Source organism: Lepidochelys olivacea (assembly GCF_965140295.1).
Source record: "Lepidochelys olivacea isolate rLepOli2 genome assembly, chromosome: 7".
Lineage (NCBI taxonomy): Eukaryota > Metazoa > Chordata > Testudines > Cheloniidae > Lepidochelys > Lepidochelys olivacea.
The window spans coordinates 9,587,257-9,603,972 of NC_140417.1; the positions used below are offsets into that span (position 1 = coordinate 9,587,257).

Here is a 16,716-nt window from a genome sequence, read left to right on the forward strand (position 1 = left end):
GTATTCTTGTCAGCAAGTTAAGGAAGTATGGGCTGGATGAATGCACTATAAGGTGGGTAGAAAGCTGGCTAGATTGTCGGGCTCAACGGGTAGTGATCAATGGCTCCATGTCTAGTTGGCAGCCGGTATCAAGTGGAGTGCCCCAAGGGTCGGTCCTGGGGCCGGTTTTGTTCAATATCTTCATAAATGATCTGGAGGATGGTGTGGATTGCACTCTCAGCAAATTTGCGGATGATACTAAACTGGGAGGAGTGGTAGATACGCTGGAGGGGAGGGGTAGGATACAGAAGGACCTAGACAAATTGGATGATTGGGCCAAAAGAAATCTGATGAGGTTCAATAAGGATAAGTGCAGGGTCCTGCACTTAGGACGGAAGAACCCAATGCACAGCTACAGACTAGGGCCCGAATGGCTAGGCAGCAGTTCTGCGGAAAAGGACCTAGGGGTGACAGTGGACGAGAAGCTGGATATGAGTCAGCTGTGTGCCCTTGTTGCCAAGAAGGCCAATGGCATTTTGGGATGTATAAGTAGGGGCATAGCGAGCAGATCGAGGGACGTGATCGTTCCCCTCTATTCGACATTGGTGAGGCCTCATCTGGAGTACTGTGTCCAGTTTTGGGCCCCACACTTCAAGAAGGATGTGGATAAATTGGAGAGAGTCCAGCGAAGGGCAACAAAAATGATTAGGGGTCTGGAACACATGAGTTATGAGGAGAGGCTGAGGGAGCTGGGATTGTTTAGCCTGCAGAAGAGAAGAATGAGTGGGGATTTGATAGCTGCTTTCAACTACCTGAAAGGGGGTTCCAAAGAGGATGGCTCTAGACTGTTCTCAATGGTAGCAGATGACAGAACGAGGAGTAATGGTCTCAAGTTGCAGTGGGGGAGGTTTAGATTGGATATTAGGAAAAAGTTTTTCACTAAGAGGGTGGTGAAACACTGGAATGCGTTACCTAGGGAGGTGGTAGAACCTCCTTCCTTAGAGGTTTTTAAGGTCAGGCTTGACAAAGCCCTGGCTGGGATGATTTAACTGGGAATTGGTCCTGCTTCGAGCAGGGGGTTGGACTAGATGACCTTCTGGGGTCCCTTCCAACCCTGATATTCTATGATTCTATGATACTTTTTCACATCTTAAAAATGGCTCTTCCAAGATTGGGGTATACATGCAGCGTGCCACGTAGAATCTTGTGTTGCCACTGCCATGCTGTAGTGGCTCTGGATACCAAAACCTCGGTACCGGGATTGACAGCCCCAGATACTGGTCACAAACAACACATTGCTGAAAGGAAAGAGGTCTAAATAAAACACTGCATTTGCTTCTACTTTGGATGGCATTAGGGAAAAATCAAACATATCCTGTCCACGGACTTGGTGAGATCCTGTGCCGCACTTCTAATTCATTTAGCACAGAAGTCCTAGCCCACATAATGTGAGGACTAAGATGGCTGCAAGTCACCTTTGCAATCCCCCACCCTGGCTGCTCTTCCCTTTGGGCCACAGTGCTGTGGTTTTGCTCCAACATGCCCTCTATGCCAGGGCTTGCGTAGAGGTCCTTGGTACACAGCCTTATGGCTGTCTTACACAGTGCCTGCAATGGGGGAATTCTCCCACAGCCTGATATGAGGCTTTTAGGGCGCTTTTACATAGTGCAAAAGAGCTTGATGCCAAGATGGGGATCTCGTCCACTGTGTACAGCCCATCTTCCTTATGGGAAGGCAGATGAGGGATGGGTGACCCAGGGAGCTGATCACACCACTTAAAGGCTTTACTGTACATGTGACATAGCCTTATCATGAGGCAAGGGGGGACAGTTTCTAAAGTTTTAAAACTAATCTGTGTTTGCCAACTGTCTGAGACTGAATTAACTATATAAACTTGCCTGTCATATAAATGTAATTTCTTTTAACATAAGAGGCAATAGACACCAATAATTGACTATCAAGCTTGGATGCCATTTTCTCATCTGTTGCTTAGTTTGTACATCTTTATATTACCCCAGGTCTGAATAGGCTTTCATTGGTAGCAACAGGTCTCTGTTTTTAATCCTGGGCACAGAAAAAGGTTGGGTATGCATTGTAGGTTTTCTCCCTGTTTTTCCCCTATTTTTTGTGTTGGCAATGGAAGGCTCTTGACAGGAAGCTGCTGCAGTTCTTACATTCACGTTATTTCTAATTTTCTCAGCTTCACAAATGCAACAAAGTAGAGGGCTTTTTCAGGAGCGGATACGAGTGGGGTCAATTATGGCAAAAAGTTAATACGTATTAAAATACATGAATAGTCTGCCCAAAAAAAATTGGTCAGACCTTTAGAGTGGCTAAAATCTGTCTTTAAAATCCTGTTTCTGGAATATTTTGCTCCTCTGAACCTGTTTTCCAATGAAGTAGACATAACCAATGTCTGCACCTCTTTCAGTTGATGTGGGTTTGCATGGCTTATACTTTGGTATCATTAATTGTTAAATGATACAGTATTTTAACCTTTCTTTAAAATCCCATGACATTTAGCTGTTTGAGTAACAAAAAGCGCTATTGAGCTGGGAAAATGAACTCAAAAGTATTTTATCCGTAATTATAATCTGCAACTCCTAGGGCAATTTAAATGGAACAAATGCTCGTTTTTGTTTATTTATTTTATTTTATTTTATTTTCTTCTCTTGGATTATAAATATCCTCTGAATCTCTGGTATGTTCCTGTGCCTGGTCTTGCCTCTGATATGCAGAGAGATTTGGTTTAGCTTTATTAGCAAGGTTCGATGACATTTTAGAAGAGGAGATTCTTTTTTCTGTGTAATGCATGGAACTCGGGTTTCTCCTTTCCTTGCTGATGGGGGGCCACAGATGTAAGCCACGAACATCTATGTTGACTTGAGGCAGAAAATCACATGGCTCCTGTAACACTGTCAGTGGTCAAGGCCCAGATGAGAATCAGAGCATTCTTGTACGAAATACCGCGCAGAGCGGTAGACATAATCCATACCCTGAGGAGTTTACAGTCTTCAAATCGTAGGTGTAAAAGTTAAATGCCTACGAATGAGCTATCATCACAGCAGGTCAGGGTTAAAATGGGAAGGGGAAAGAGGAAGACACCATATGGGCTGGAGGTTTTGAATCCCCCAGAGTCCTGCTTATATAATTGCACTTAAACATGGAACTTCAGGGCATGTCCTGCACTCCACTCTGTTATGCTGCTGCTTGATTAGTTGTGGTGTTGGAATATAGGAACAGTGGGGGGAGAAGGAAGAGCGCAGATGGGCAGAGAGCTTCTCTTTTCCTTTTCTAGTCATGAACTGCTGTTTGAGAAGCTTACAGCTTGCTTGAATATTTTTGCTGTTGGAATTAGTTACCACAGATTTCCCGTCCCCCAAAAAATTCTTGGTTTATAAATCACTTACGAGCTGTATGGCAGAAAATCATAGAATCGTAGGACTGGAAGGGACTTTGAGAGGTCTTGTCCAGCCCCCTGCACTCAAGGCAGGACTAAGTATTATCTAGAACATCCCTGACCGGTCTTTGTCTGACCTGCTCTTAAAAATCTCCAATGATGGAGATTCCACATCCTCCCTAGGCAATTTATTCCACTGCTTAACCACCCTGACAGAAAGGTTTTCCTGATGTCCTACCTAAAGTGCCCTTGCTGCAGTTTAAGCCCATTGCTTCTTGTCCTATCCTCAAGATGTTAAGGAGAACAATTGTTCTCCCTTCTCCTTGTAACAGCCTTTTATGTACTTGAAAACTGTTATGTCCCCCCTCAGTCTTCTATTCTCCAGACTAAACAAACCCAATTTTTTCAATCTTCCCTCATAGGTCATGTTTTCCAGACCTTTAATAATTTTTGTTGCTCTTTTCTGGACTTTCTTCAATTTGTCCACATCTTTCCTGAAACGTGGCGCCAAGAACTGGAGACACAGCTCCAACTGGAGTACAATGGAAGAATTACTTCTCATGTCTTGCTTACAACACTCCTGTTAATATATCCCAGAAGGATGTTTGCTTTTTTGCAACAGTGTTATGCTGTTGACTCATATTTAGCTTGTGGTCCACTATGACCCCCAGATCCCTTTCTGCAGTATACCTTCCTAGGCAGTCCTTTCTCATTTTATATATGTGTAAGTAATTGTTCCTTACTAAGTGCAGTACTTCACATTTGTCCCTATTGAACTTCATTCTATATACTTCAAACAATTTCTGCAGTTTGTCCAGATCATTTGGAATTTTAATCCTATCCTCAAACACTTGCAACCCCTCCCAGCTTGGTATTGTCTGCAAATTTTGTAAGTGTACTCTTTATGCCATTATCTAAATCATTGTTGAAGACGTTGAACAGAACTGGACCCAGAATTGATCCCTGTGGGACCCCACTTAATAATCTCTTTCAGCTTGACTGTGAACCACTAAGAGCTACTCTCTGGGAATGGTTTTCCAACCAGTTATGCATCCACCTTATAGTAGCTCCATCTAGGTTGTATTTTCCAAGTTTGCTTGAGAAAGTCATGCGAGACAATATCAAAAGCCTTACTAAAGTCAAGATATACCATATCTACCGCTTCCCCCCCATCCACCAGGCTTGTTATCCTGTCAAAGAAAGCTATTAGGTGAGTTTGACATGATGAGTTTTTCAAACTTTTCAGAGAACCAAAAAAGTTAAAACAAACCAACAAAAAAAACCCCCAAAACCTTGATTTCAGGTCAAACAAAATATTTTGTTTAGTTTCTGAAGGCTTTTTACCTCAATTTTTTTATTGAATTTTCGTTTGACTTTTACTTCAATTTTATTTTGAATTGAAAAGTCAAAATATTTTGTTTCAGAACTACCATAGGAAAGCACTGATTATTTTTGGTGGGGGGTGGGTGAGGGTAAGTAGAAGAGGTGGGTGATTTTGGCTAATTTTTCCTTTTTTTCTTTTTGGCAAATTCAGCACTAATAGGCAAAATGTTTTGATTGACTCAAATCTGAATTATTTTTGGCAAAAATGGTTTTTGTCTGAAAAATTTCACCCAACTCTACTTAAGAGATGCATAATAATAGTTTGCAGAATTTAATTTTAGAAAGTAAAATTGGACGTGCAAGGATGGTAATGTGGCAGATAGTATATTGTGTTCATCTTCAGTCCTATCTTGCATCATACTACATCATAAATTCACTCATTGAATGATTCCCTATGAACAGAACATTCTGCCGAAAAAAATAAGCTACAACAAATACATAAACTAAAAGAATTATGATTGATAATACAAGCTGTACTAGATTTATGCCTGTAGTCTTAAAACTCTATCCCAAACATACCAAACCCATTTATGCTTTTGGCTTTGTGCAGACGCCAAATTTGAATTTTGGTGAGGAAGGAATGAAGAGTGACATTCAGAAGCTATGGGGATGTCATTTTCCTTGTTCTCTCTAGCAGATGCCCCTAGTAGCAGAGAAAATAGAATGTCAAACAAGAATACTTTTACTCAGCACCCTTGTCAGGTCTTTGTGGGCATTTCATTTAATCCAGGTCTTCATCCTGGCACTTTTCAGGCTATTACTTATATACATGATGACCACCAGACTTCATGCTGAAATTCCAGCATCACCCCCACATCCATTTATCCATGTTCAAAATTGCTTTTTAATCTCTTGTATTTATTCTACTTCATTATTCTAGGAACTTTCTTACTTTAAGATTACTACATGAAATAAATCACCCTTAGACCTGGGATGAGAGAGTTCCCTCATTGTCCCCATGAAAATTCATTTAGATTTGGCTGAGTTACCTATTGCTCAGTACAGAATCCTGATGCTAAAATCTCTGTGATCATTCTGCAGTGAGCATGTTCCTCAGTATCTTGCTTTACTCTGGGAAATAGAACTGAAACCTCCAGTCAGGACACAGACAAAATTATCTTTCTCTCATCAATGTACCCTAGAGGACAGTGCACTGAACTGGGAACCCGCAGATCATAAATTCCAGACTCATTTCTTCTAACTGGTGTTTAATAATTCTGTGTCCTTCATAAACCACCTTGTTGAATGATCAAGGCCTCAAATCCCACTGAGTGGTGTCCCAGATTGGGATTAGCAGTATGGATTCTGTTATGGCAGATTCAAGTTCCATCCATTTTGCCACACTGCCTCCTAGAGGGAATTGTCCAAATGTGCTCGGTTATGCAGTCTGTAAAATGAAGTTAGTCATTAATACATAACTCAGTATGATACTCATCCTGCACGAAAAATACCAGCCTACTCCTGCAGCCAACTCTAGTACTTAATCCTTTAGTTGGGAGTGTGCTGCAGAGCTGAAGGTCAAACCCAACACTTCTTCCCCCAGAGGCTGCTGTTGTAGCACTGATAGTGACGGTTGTCATAGCCTGTGCAGCTTGAGAGTATACTCAGTATACTTAACACGTAGGTAGCTCTATGAAGGTGGGAAACGCACTCCATGAATGTTCAGAAATTTTTAGCACAAGGTCTCTAACAAGCCTTACTGAGCATGTTAAAATGGCAAGTAAATACAGGGTTCCCATAACTATATTTAAAAAGAAGAACTGTTATTAACAGTATTTGCATATCCCAAAACATGCCCACAGAGAGGTATGTCAGAAAGCATATGCAACATGTAGTTAAGTTTGCCTAAGCTTTTCCATTATCAGCCCCTGTTTTCAGTTGCTTATAAAAAGCATTTTCACTTTAGCTGAAGGTTTCTATGCTTGTGCTCCCCTGCAGGCAAAAGTTTTTTGGACAATTTCAGCAAACACAGTTCAGCCACTTCAGAGAATGGGAAAAATAGATAGTTTTGATAGTTAGAAAGCTTTTTCATCTATTTCTCTGAGGAGCTCTGGTGTGCCCACATCTGAGAGCAGGGAATTGAGATATGATAAGGGAGTGTCTCTACAGTTAGGAAGCTGCCTTTTGCTTTTCCCAGGAAAGTCCACCCAAATTCGTTGTTTGACTTTCCATTGCCACTTTCACCTAATCCTGTATACTGTGTCCAAAGGTAGAAGTTATCCATCTCCATCTGATAGCTCAAAATACTCTTAATTAATCTTTTATGCCTTACGTGTAATAAAAATAACACCCGGCAAAGCAGACTTCTATCTTCCTGTAAAACTAAGGTCCCTTGTTTACGCTGAAATTGAAAAACATCCGTCTTGATATCCTTTACAAATATAGTATGCTTCACAGTTAGACAAACACCTCTTAGAGTCCTCTTTATGGAATCATGAATTAGTCTCTTAATAACTCTTCTTATACCCTGTGTGATATGTAAGCCACATGCAAGTAAATGGTGTTGATTCACAGACCTAGTTTTGCATTACAGTAGGACATGTCTACACTTACCTAGGGCGTGTCTACACTTACCTCCGGAGTGATCGATCCCGCAGAGGTCGATTTATTGCGTCTAGTGAAGACGCAATAAATCAATCGCTGAGCGCTCTCCGCGTAGACTCCGGTACTCCACCTGAGGAAGAGGCGCAGGCAGAGTCGACGGGGGAGCGTCAGCAGTCAACTTATCGCAGGGAAGACACAGCAGTAAGTAGATCTAAGTACATCTACTTCAGCAACGTTATTCACGTAGCTGAAATGGCGTGACTTAGATTGATATTCCTCCCCCACCCCACCCCCTAGTGTAGACCAGGCCTAAGATTTGGTAAGGTGATGGAAAGTATCCTGATAAATACATCAAGCAATTTATAAGCATTGTGAAATATTTCCAACATATACCTGCTAGAGGATGGTAACTGGTGACCCTGTAGGAGTGGGAGGTGAGCAGATGAGCCTCTGCCGGGTGTGGGGGTTGGAAATAGGATTATAAATAACCAGGCTAAGAGCAGAAAGATAGTCTGGATAGAGAAGAGAATGTATTTATAAAATGTCTTGGGCGAGAGATTTAATATTATGAACATATAAGGAATAAACAAGATCTACCTACAAATTCCTAAAGAAAAAACGGACAATTGCATGCAAAGGGACATCTTGTAGATTGCAGAAAAATGAGCAGTTCAAAGCTTTTTTGAAGTATATAGAACACAATGTACGACCAGGTTCAGAACAACCTCAGAGGGACCTCCCGCAACTTCTCTACACTACAATAGCTCCAGCAGCCTACATCAGGCCACAGATGTAGTTCCCACCTACAGTAACCAACTCTAGAATATACAGTACTCTCCGACACCTCTGCACAGTACTTGTCAGGATTAGCATTATAACTCTGGACCCACCAACCCACTGGATGGGAAATATCTTTGATTCTCTAAACCACTAGACAAATATGGAACTTCTGAGATGTCCCTTTACTGACCTTGAGTATGGGATATAATGGATTTGGAGGAAACAATTGTCAATATAGTATGCATTATGTGTTTAGAGTTAGTGTAAACCATTAGCTAAATATTTGATGAGAAAATACCCTAGCTTTGTTAACCATTCTCTCCTAGTTATAAGGTCTGGAAAAAAATGAATCCATTAACTTTCATACATTTTCGGTTATTGTGGCGGCTGCTTGTATGGTCTAGGGAATCTTGGAGCCTAATACTGATTTTACTTACACCATGCATAATATTAGCAGTATGCCGCTCCAATGGGTTGGGAGGGTCCTTTCACATAACAGGTAAATAGGATCTTGCTCCATCCATTTTAATTATGGGACCATTAACAAGCAGTCTAAATATCCAGAGACTTTTTTTAAAACCTACATGGGATACTAATGTTGTTCAGAGTAGTTTTTGATAGCTAGCAAAATGCAGGCTTAGTGTATTTGTAGGAGGAAAAATCCAAAGGAAAGGTGAGGTGTATATAGGATGACTTGGTCTCTAGCTGTTGCTCGGTTCACCATTACTGAAAATAAAACCGTGTTTTAGCGCCAACAAGCATCTTCTATTTCTGAACTCCATATAATACTTCTGCTAATGCAGAGACATTGTAAATTCCCCCAAACGTTCCATGTGACTTCACTCTTTCCTTCCATATGAGGCTCACTTTCCCCTACAGAAAGAAAAGGAGTATGTGTGGCACCTTAGAGACTAACAAATGTATGAGTCATTCGCAAGACATTTCCTTGCTTAAACCATCAACTGCCACTTATTTCCAAGGAGGGGACATACAACAGGGAAAGGGGCAGGCAATCCATACTTGTACATCTTGCTATTACAATAAAACCATCTTTGTCAAAAATTAATGGCTTTGTTTCAAAGCTTCCTCTCATCCAGTTTTTGGTGTTATTTCCCAAGGTACATCGCCTTTCATACCCTTCTACTTTTTCTCTCACAAGTGTATATGCATTTTGAGGCAGAAAGTGTCTTTTCCTACATGTTTGTATAGTATATCACATAACCGTGTCCTGATCCCCTACTGCGGCCTGCCATACTGTAATTTAACATGTGCTAATGTTTACAGGTGGACAAGGAAAATTATGGATTTTTGTTGTTAGATTTCTGATCGGAGTCATAATTTTTATCTGTAGGAAATTTGTCATGGTATACTTATCCAGCTCAGAATAAGCTTAGGAACCTCAGTAATCCTTTGGAAAGGAAGATAATGCATAAACTGCTTTCGTAGATTTCCTATTCATTGATGAAACAAATGAATTTGTGTTCCTTCAAGTAAACAGCTATTTTTTTTCCATCCATGAAAATCCTGTTTCGCTTGGGCCATGGTTGTAGAGGAAGTTAGTTGTAAAGTTAATTTGATTTGCGTACTAAATAATGGAATTAATATAATTAAATCACACAAATAACTGTACAAGTATCTTTGTAAGTTCTATGATATTCAAGCATAAGAGGTTTAGTCTTCTGTGTTCATGGTAGTATAGACGCAGACGCTAATTGCACATGCTACGATATTAGTGTTTACAGAAATCGGAAAAAAAGTTTTCAACCCAAACTTTTTTGATGAAAAATGTAGAAACGTATCAATTTTTCAGTTCAAAATGACACTTTGTTTTCAAAATTCCTTCAATTTTATTTTTTAGAAAGTTCAAAAATGTTTAACTGCTTAAAATCAAAATGAAATTTTCATGAGACCAAAACAATATATTTTTTCAGAGTTGCCGGCAAATTGAAAAATCCATTATGTGCACAGCTCTTTTTATAAACCTTACATGCCATTTGGTTACATATAGGTGTATTTCTGTTCTTAAAAACTGTGTACATAATCACAGCACACACACGTTAAAGTGGACAATCTAGAGCTATTTCTATCACTACAGATCTGAATTATTCAAGCCCAACTAAGTATCATGCAGGTTAATAAATTATGTTAAAATCCCACTTTCTGTGGCGATTGAACAGGAATAGTTCGATATGCTTCCCTAACAGTATGAACGCAAACAAGCTCGTTGCCTGTTTTATTTTCCAACGAGTTTTGGATGAAGCCTGTTTTTAATTACAGATCGTAAAATTGTGTTGGGACTTTTCTAGTAATCCATATTCTCTCTCCATGCCAGAAACTAGATACTTACAATGAGTGTCAGATCAATGTTTAGGTCCTAATGTAGACCCAAGTCTGATAAAATTATTATGGTATTCCCTAGGAGTTGGTGAGGAAGAATAAGGATGACACTGCTGAGAGTGGATGTTTTGCCCTAGCCTATGTCCTCCCAATTCAGATAGGGTTAGGTAAGATAGGAGGAGCGTGACAATATACAATAAACATGGAAGCTCAGCATAGGACTAGACAACCACATACAGCGTACACCACTGCCAGTGAATACTGCATCAAACTCGTAGCATTTTCTTGCAGCTTCCGCTTCTTACTTGGGACATACAACTCTTAACCTTACTGCTAAAGAAAACTACCATTGTCTGTTGGTATGACTGGAACTAAAGATGAATAGGGAATTGGCCTTGAGCTAACTGTCAATCTGACTTTGATAGCCCATCACTTAAAAGGTCCTTTTATGTTTATGAAAAAGCATGACGTCAAAGCGATGGGAAAAAAAATAATACCAATATTTAGGGCTAAACTTGCATGGCTTCCAAGAAAAGCCCCTTGTGTGAACTGTTTATTTCTCAATGTGCGTAACTAATTAGCTTGGCTTATTATAAGCCTGAGCTGTTGTAGTAAAATTTCTTCCGCCATTTCAGGATAGCTTGTTTATGGTGCATCTGTATGTGAGCCTTTGAACTGGAATAACAGAAAATAAAGGATAAATGCTAAGCCATTTCCCTGGTTAAGCTAGGAACATATAGACATGCTGGAAATGCTTGAATATAATCATTATCAGGTGAGTTACCTTACGCTCACTTTACCTGTTAAAAATGATTGGTTGCAGAGGTTGTCAATAGGTCGACTGTGGGCCAAATCTGGACAGCTAGATGCTTTTGAATGGACCCCAACATCTTTTTATTTACTTATTTTTTATTATTAATTATTTTCTCTAGAGTCTATACCTTGACTGTATCTTGACAAAAATAATTGACTACCCCTGTGTGTGTGTATGTGAAATCCTTTTAATCTGTATATTATCTGGTATATTTTATTTGTTTTGTTCCACAAAAAGTAATTAGGGAGATGTGATACTTTTTTTTGTAGCTGTTCAGCAACTGAAAATAATTTTATCACTATCAAATTTTATTTGAAAGTAATGAGCTTTTTCAGTATGATGTGTTTCAATTTATCCTTTATTTTTTGCTGATAAAAGCAATACTGTTCAGTGTCTGATAAATACAAAATTGCTCTAACAGTGGTGAAAATTTTACTTGGAAGGCTGTTGCCTTTCTTTTATTGCCTACGTGGTAGCATAGGCTCATTTCAGCGTGAGTGATTTCATAAAAAAAAAATTCTTGGAGTTAAAAGGCTGCTCTAATATAAAATTTCCTATTAATGAAAATGTCTGAGCATACTGAATAGAAAACTAATTTAACTTAGATTTTCAACACTGAAATATTTCTGTTCAGTCATCTGTTATTTCCAGTGGATGTTTTAAAGAGGCTATCCTCGTCTCTCTCAAATTATGCTGAATATATATAAGCATTAAGTGTTCTATTTGCAAAGGAAATTACATTTCTAAAACGTAATTATTAATTTGCTTAATTTTGTTTACATTTGTTGTTTGAACTAAAAATATTTTACTGTTTTTTTCAAAAAACTTGTCAGCTATTTCAAAAAACAGAACTCACTTGACCGTTGACCACAGGAGACCAACCTAAGTAACTTAATTTTATCACTTAAAATCAACAGAATATTGGAAAAATAATGAGATCTGGAATGCTGAATTAAGTTTATGAGCTGCAATTGCTGGTACGTTAGGAGGCAAATAGCCATTTCTTTGGCTATTGTAATTTGCCAAAATGCGATTGACTTCAGTGGAGCTATCAAAGATTTGCACTTAGCTGAGGATCAGGCCTATGAAGTATATCTGGGATAAACGTGCATCTAGAACAATGTTATAATGACTCCACAAAACAATACTGCACTATTTTTACCCTGCTCTTGCAGGTGCAGACTCACCTTGAAAATCCAACCAAGTACCACATTCAGCAAGCCCAACGGCAGCAGGTAAAGCAGTACCTTTCTACCACCCTAGCAAATAAACATCCCAACCAAGCTCTGAGCTTGCCCTGTCCAAACCAGCCTGGTGATCATGTCATGCCACCTGGAACTGGAAGCAGTGCACCGAACAGTCCAATGGCTATGCTTACACTTAACTCCAACTGTGAAAAAGAGGTAAATAATCGTGTCTCTGTGTCTGTACTCTACTGTGATATTGTCTTATGTTTAATATAATTCTAACTTGTCTTCTGTGAATGTTAAGCCAGAGTCACTCATCATAAAGATCTTAAATTTATCTTCTATTGTGAAGTGTTAACTTGAAAAATATAGTTGTCATTTCTAATATATAAAATATTTGGGGTGAAAAATCTGTGGCCCAGTTCAAATTTTTTTTTCCTTTGCGCTACTGTACTCAGCTTATGCATCTTATTAAAGCCTCTTATGTGGCTGGTCAGTGCACAGAATGGTGAGTAATTAACCTCTGGAGAATGCAAAGCCATTTTTGTTTGTTGGCTGCAACTTTCTGGAATAATGCTTTTGTGGCTCATTCAGAGTATAAAGAGCAAAAGGCATTTTTTTAAAAAAAAGAAAGAAAACCACAAACCATTGTGAGGAGAGAATTACTGAAGTAAAATAAAATTGAAATTACTTCTCACAAAAGCAATCCGTCTGTATCTGATCTCTCAGTCCTTCTTGAAGGAAACCTGCACAGTACTTTCAAAAGATAAGTCTGGGAGCTTAAATTCATATTGTTGTTAAGATTGTGATTTTTTAATGTCTAGCAAAGTCACTGGATTTATGTCTTATTACAACAACCTGTAACTCCCTTAACCCCCCTCCCCCTTTCTGTCCTATGACTACAAGGGTGTTATCAGGCCACTTCACCTTGAATAGGCCCTTGAAGTATGTGTTAACTGCTTATGCTAAACAATCTGTTTCACCTGATATTTAGCTGGGACACTGAGTACATTTCCCAGACCTGAAGAAGAGCTCTGTGTAAGCTCAAAAGCTTGTCTCTCTCACCAACAGAAGTTGGTCCAATAAAAGATATTTGCTCACCCACCTTGTCTCTCTTTCGAGTTATGAGTTAGTTAGATAGCTTCCCAAAATATCACTGTGTTTATAGCCTTTAAAATATTACTGCTTGGGATTTCAGTCTCAGATCTCCTTTGTGCACATGCAAAATTTCACTTGGATGATGCCTAGAAGTCTTCTGCAGCAGCATTTGCAGCAACAGCCTTACTGGTGCTGATGAATGGTGCCAGTGCTAATTCACATCTGTAAGTGTGAGACTATCCGGTGCATATAAGTTGGTATGTATTTGTGCACCTGCATAAGTCCAAAGAAGACGACTTTCTAAAAACAAATTTATCCAGTGCTCCTACTTTGATAGTATATAATAATGCAATGTGTATGTCTTCTCAGATTTACTTTTTGCAGCAATCGCTTTGCATGTGCCAAGAGAGCAGGGCTTTCCCTGTTTTTATTCCATTGTTTCCATGCTTTACAACAAATGAAAATAAAATAGCTCCGTCCCATAGTCATGATCACACCCCCATTTTGCTTTTTCTTGAAGGAGTTAAAGCTTCACATTGCTGTGTCATCAGGCACATGTGTGCATGACACTGGCTCCACCATGCCCTTCTAGAGGAGAGACTATGCCATAAATTCAGGTCCATGCTTTGCTTCCCCCCACCCCCTTTTTTATATTTACAGGGATTTTATAAATTTGAAGAGCAAAGCAGGGTGGAGAACGAGTGCCCGGCTCTGAACACACACACGCGAGCGTCATGCATGCAGGTACTGTATGACACAGGAGTTGAGAGAACAGAACACTTTATAAAGAGAACCTGTGTTTCTCCATGATCACCAATATGGAAATCTACCCCCTACTTTGTAGCAGGTTTTTTTTTAAAGGATGAGTGGCAGAATTACTATATAGAAACCAAAACTGTGATGTCCTTTCTATGAGTTTATTTCAGAAGTGCATTAGAAATATATCTGAAAAGGGTTGACCCTTCTTCCACACGCCAATCTTAGCCTATGAAAAACCTCTACATTCTAAGCAAGTCTTGGGAAAACTGTTGGAAAGAATGCTCCTGTATGTTGCTCTTTCCATAGGATTTCAGTGGAAAGGAGAAATACATTCTAATTCTATCCTATCATTTTATTTAGGGTGCTCTAGTATGTTGAATGACCTCTTTCTATAGGTTTCAGAGTAGCAGCAGTGTTAGTCTGTATCCGCAAAAAGAAAAGGAGTACTTGTGGCACCTTAGAGACTAACAAAAGTCTCCTCTTTCTATAGAGATTGCATTCAGATTTGACAACGTGAGATGAGGTGGTTTAATATTTTCTTATTAGAATAGGAATAATATGGGTCAAGGATATGAATTCTCACTCCTCTGCAAAAATAGTGTCTAGTATATAGCCTGTAATTGCTACAGTGTCTCTTTTTTACTATGTTTTCCTCTCTGGACTCCCTGCTCTGTTGAGCTGGTATGGAAACTGCATCTCCTATGAGTCGCCCAATGGAAATAGCTGCCAACAGAGAAGTGTCAGGGAGATGAACCAGTTGGATTCCACCAGAGATGGAGGCAACCATTTCAAGGACAAACTTTTGAAATCCTTGGTAATGGTGATGGGCAAGAGAGTGAAATGCAAGGGTTAGGAGGGGAGCGAAGGAAAGGTGAGGAAAGGAGGTTGGAAAGAAGAGATGGATGAGGAACAGGAAGGAAGGTTCATAGAAGTCCCACAACGCTTTAAAAAAGTTATATGCTAGTTTTAAAAAAGCACAGAAACTAGTCTCAAATTATATATGTGTTTGTTTGAATAGACTTCTGTTTCCATCCTCTGCAATGCACATGCAATCACAGTTTATTGCTATCCCTGATTTTATGGTACTTCGGGGGGGGGGGGGGAATGAGCTTGTGGGGCTATCAGCTACAAAGCTGTAATGCAAACCTCACACTGATCAAAGTCCCTAGGAATACAAATGCTGGCCATTATACAAGAACGGACTCTCCGAAGTTGCCACCAGAAACCATTCTGAAATGGTGTAGAATTGCCAGGCTGGTTGGTGGCCTGGAGACAGTGCTCCTTTTCCTTGTCCTATACCTCCCAAACCAACCGAATTGTGGCATGTTTGGTCTTGATTTGCTTGGCAACTCAATGTTGACTCCTCCTGCTGATTAAAGAATGTCGTTGATGATATCTGAAGGCAGCTTACCCTCTCCTGGGCTGGGAGAGCAGTGATTATCACTGGGAGACTGAATTGGAGTATGGCAAAAATGCATAGCTTTCAGGGTCCAACAGATACAGAACTAATGAGGGGGGGCAGTGTGCCTTGCTGGGTCTCTCTCTTTATTTTTTTAATATTACTATTGTGTACTATTACTGTTACAAACTCAGTTTCAAGTAATTTGCATTTTTCCCCGTTCACCTTTCTGTTGCAGATGGATGATGTAATTGATGACATAATTAGCTTGGAATCAAGTTATAATGAAGAAATTCTTGGCCTGATGGATCCTGCCCTGCAAATGGCAAATACGGTACAATGGTCCTTTCTTGTCCATTATAGTGACTGCTAGACGTCCTGTCTAGCTACCTCTAAATCTTCTCAGCTTTAGAATAGCTTTTAGTGTGAAATTGGAGTGCAGCACAATTTGCTATCCACCGTCTCTAGTGGTTAGGTAGGTGATATAATGAGCATTAAGAATTTACAGTGGAAAGCAACAGGGTGGAACTTGGTTTTAAAAAATGGTTTAAAAATGCTGTGGAACAGCTGCTACAAGGAGTTGGATTTTGGTATAGCCATAACCATCTGCCTTGGAGTCAGATTTAGGCTGTTCCTGGGCTAGTTGCAAGGGGAGGAGTTTTTTTCTCTCACCCCTAATGGGAGGTCGTCATGGTACCTAGCCCAGTCTCCAATTAGCAAAGGGAAAGTCCATTTCACCTAGTCTTGTCCTTACACGGTGAGATGGAGCTAGCCCAGGGAAGTTAAAGCAACCTGGGGAATCAGCAGCCCAGGTGTAAAAATCCCTGTGCCCCTACATTCCTATATCTGTACATAGCTTTACATCAGGTACAAGGTAAGCAGACAGACATACACCAGCTTTAAACCTATTTGTATCCACATGCAAAACTGCACAGGTTTAACCAAATGAGTTCAACATCACACCTTTAATTTAAACCAGTGTAACTTCTGTGTGTAGACAAGAGATCTCTTTCTAGATGAGGGAGAGGTTGGTCAG

The 16,716-nt window shown here is 39.8% G+C and overlaps 1 protein-coding gene across 8 annotated transcripts in view; it reads left to right on the forward strand.

Moving 5' to 3' along the window:
* MITF (melanocyte inducing transcription factor) overlaps window positions 1-16,716 on the forward strand; it is a 169,268-nt gene that overhangs the window by 131,806 nt on the left and 20,746 nt on the right. For all 8 annotated transcript variants that reach the window (XM_084634189.1, XM_084634190.1, XM_084634196.1 and 5 more), the window contains exons 3-5: window positions 12,413-12,640; window positions 14,183-14,266; window positions 15,919-16,014. In XM_084634189.1, the coding sequence (XP_084490315.1) occupies window positions 12,413-12,640; window positions 14,183-14,266; window positions 15,919-16,014 (408 nt within the window). The remainder of the gene's footprint in view (window positions 1-12,412; window positions 12,641-14,182; window positions 14,267-15,918; window positions 16,015-16,716) is intronic.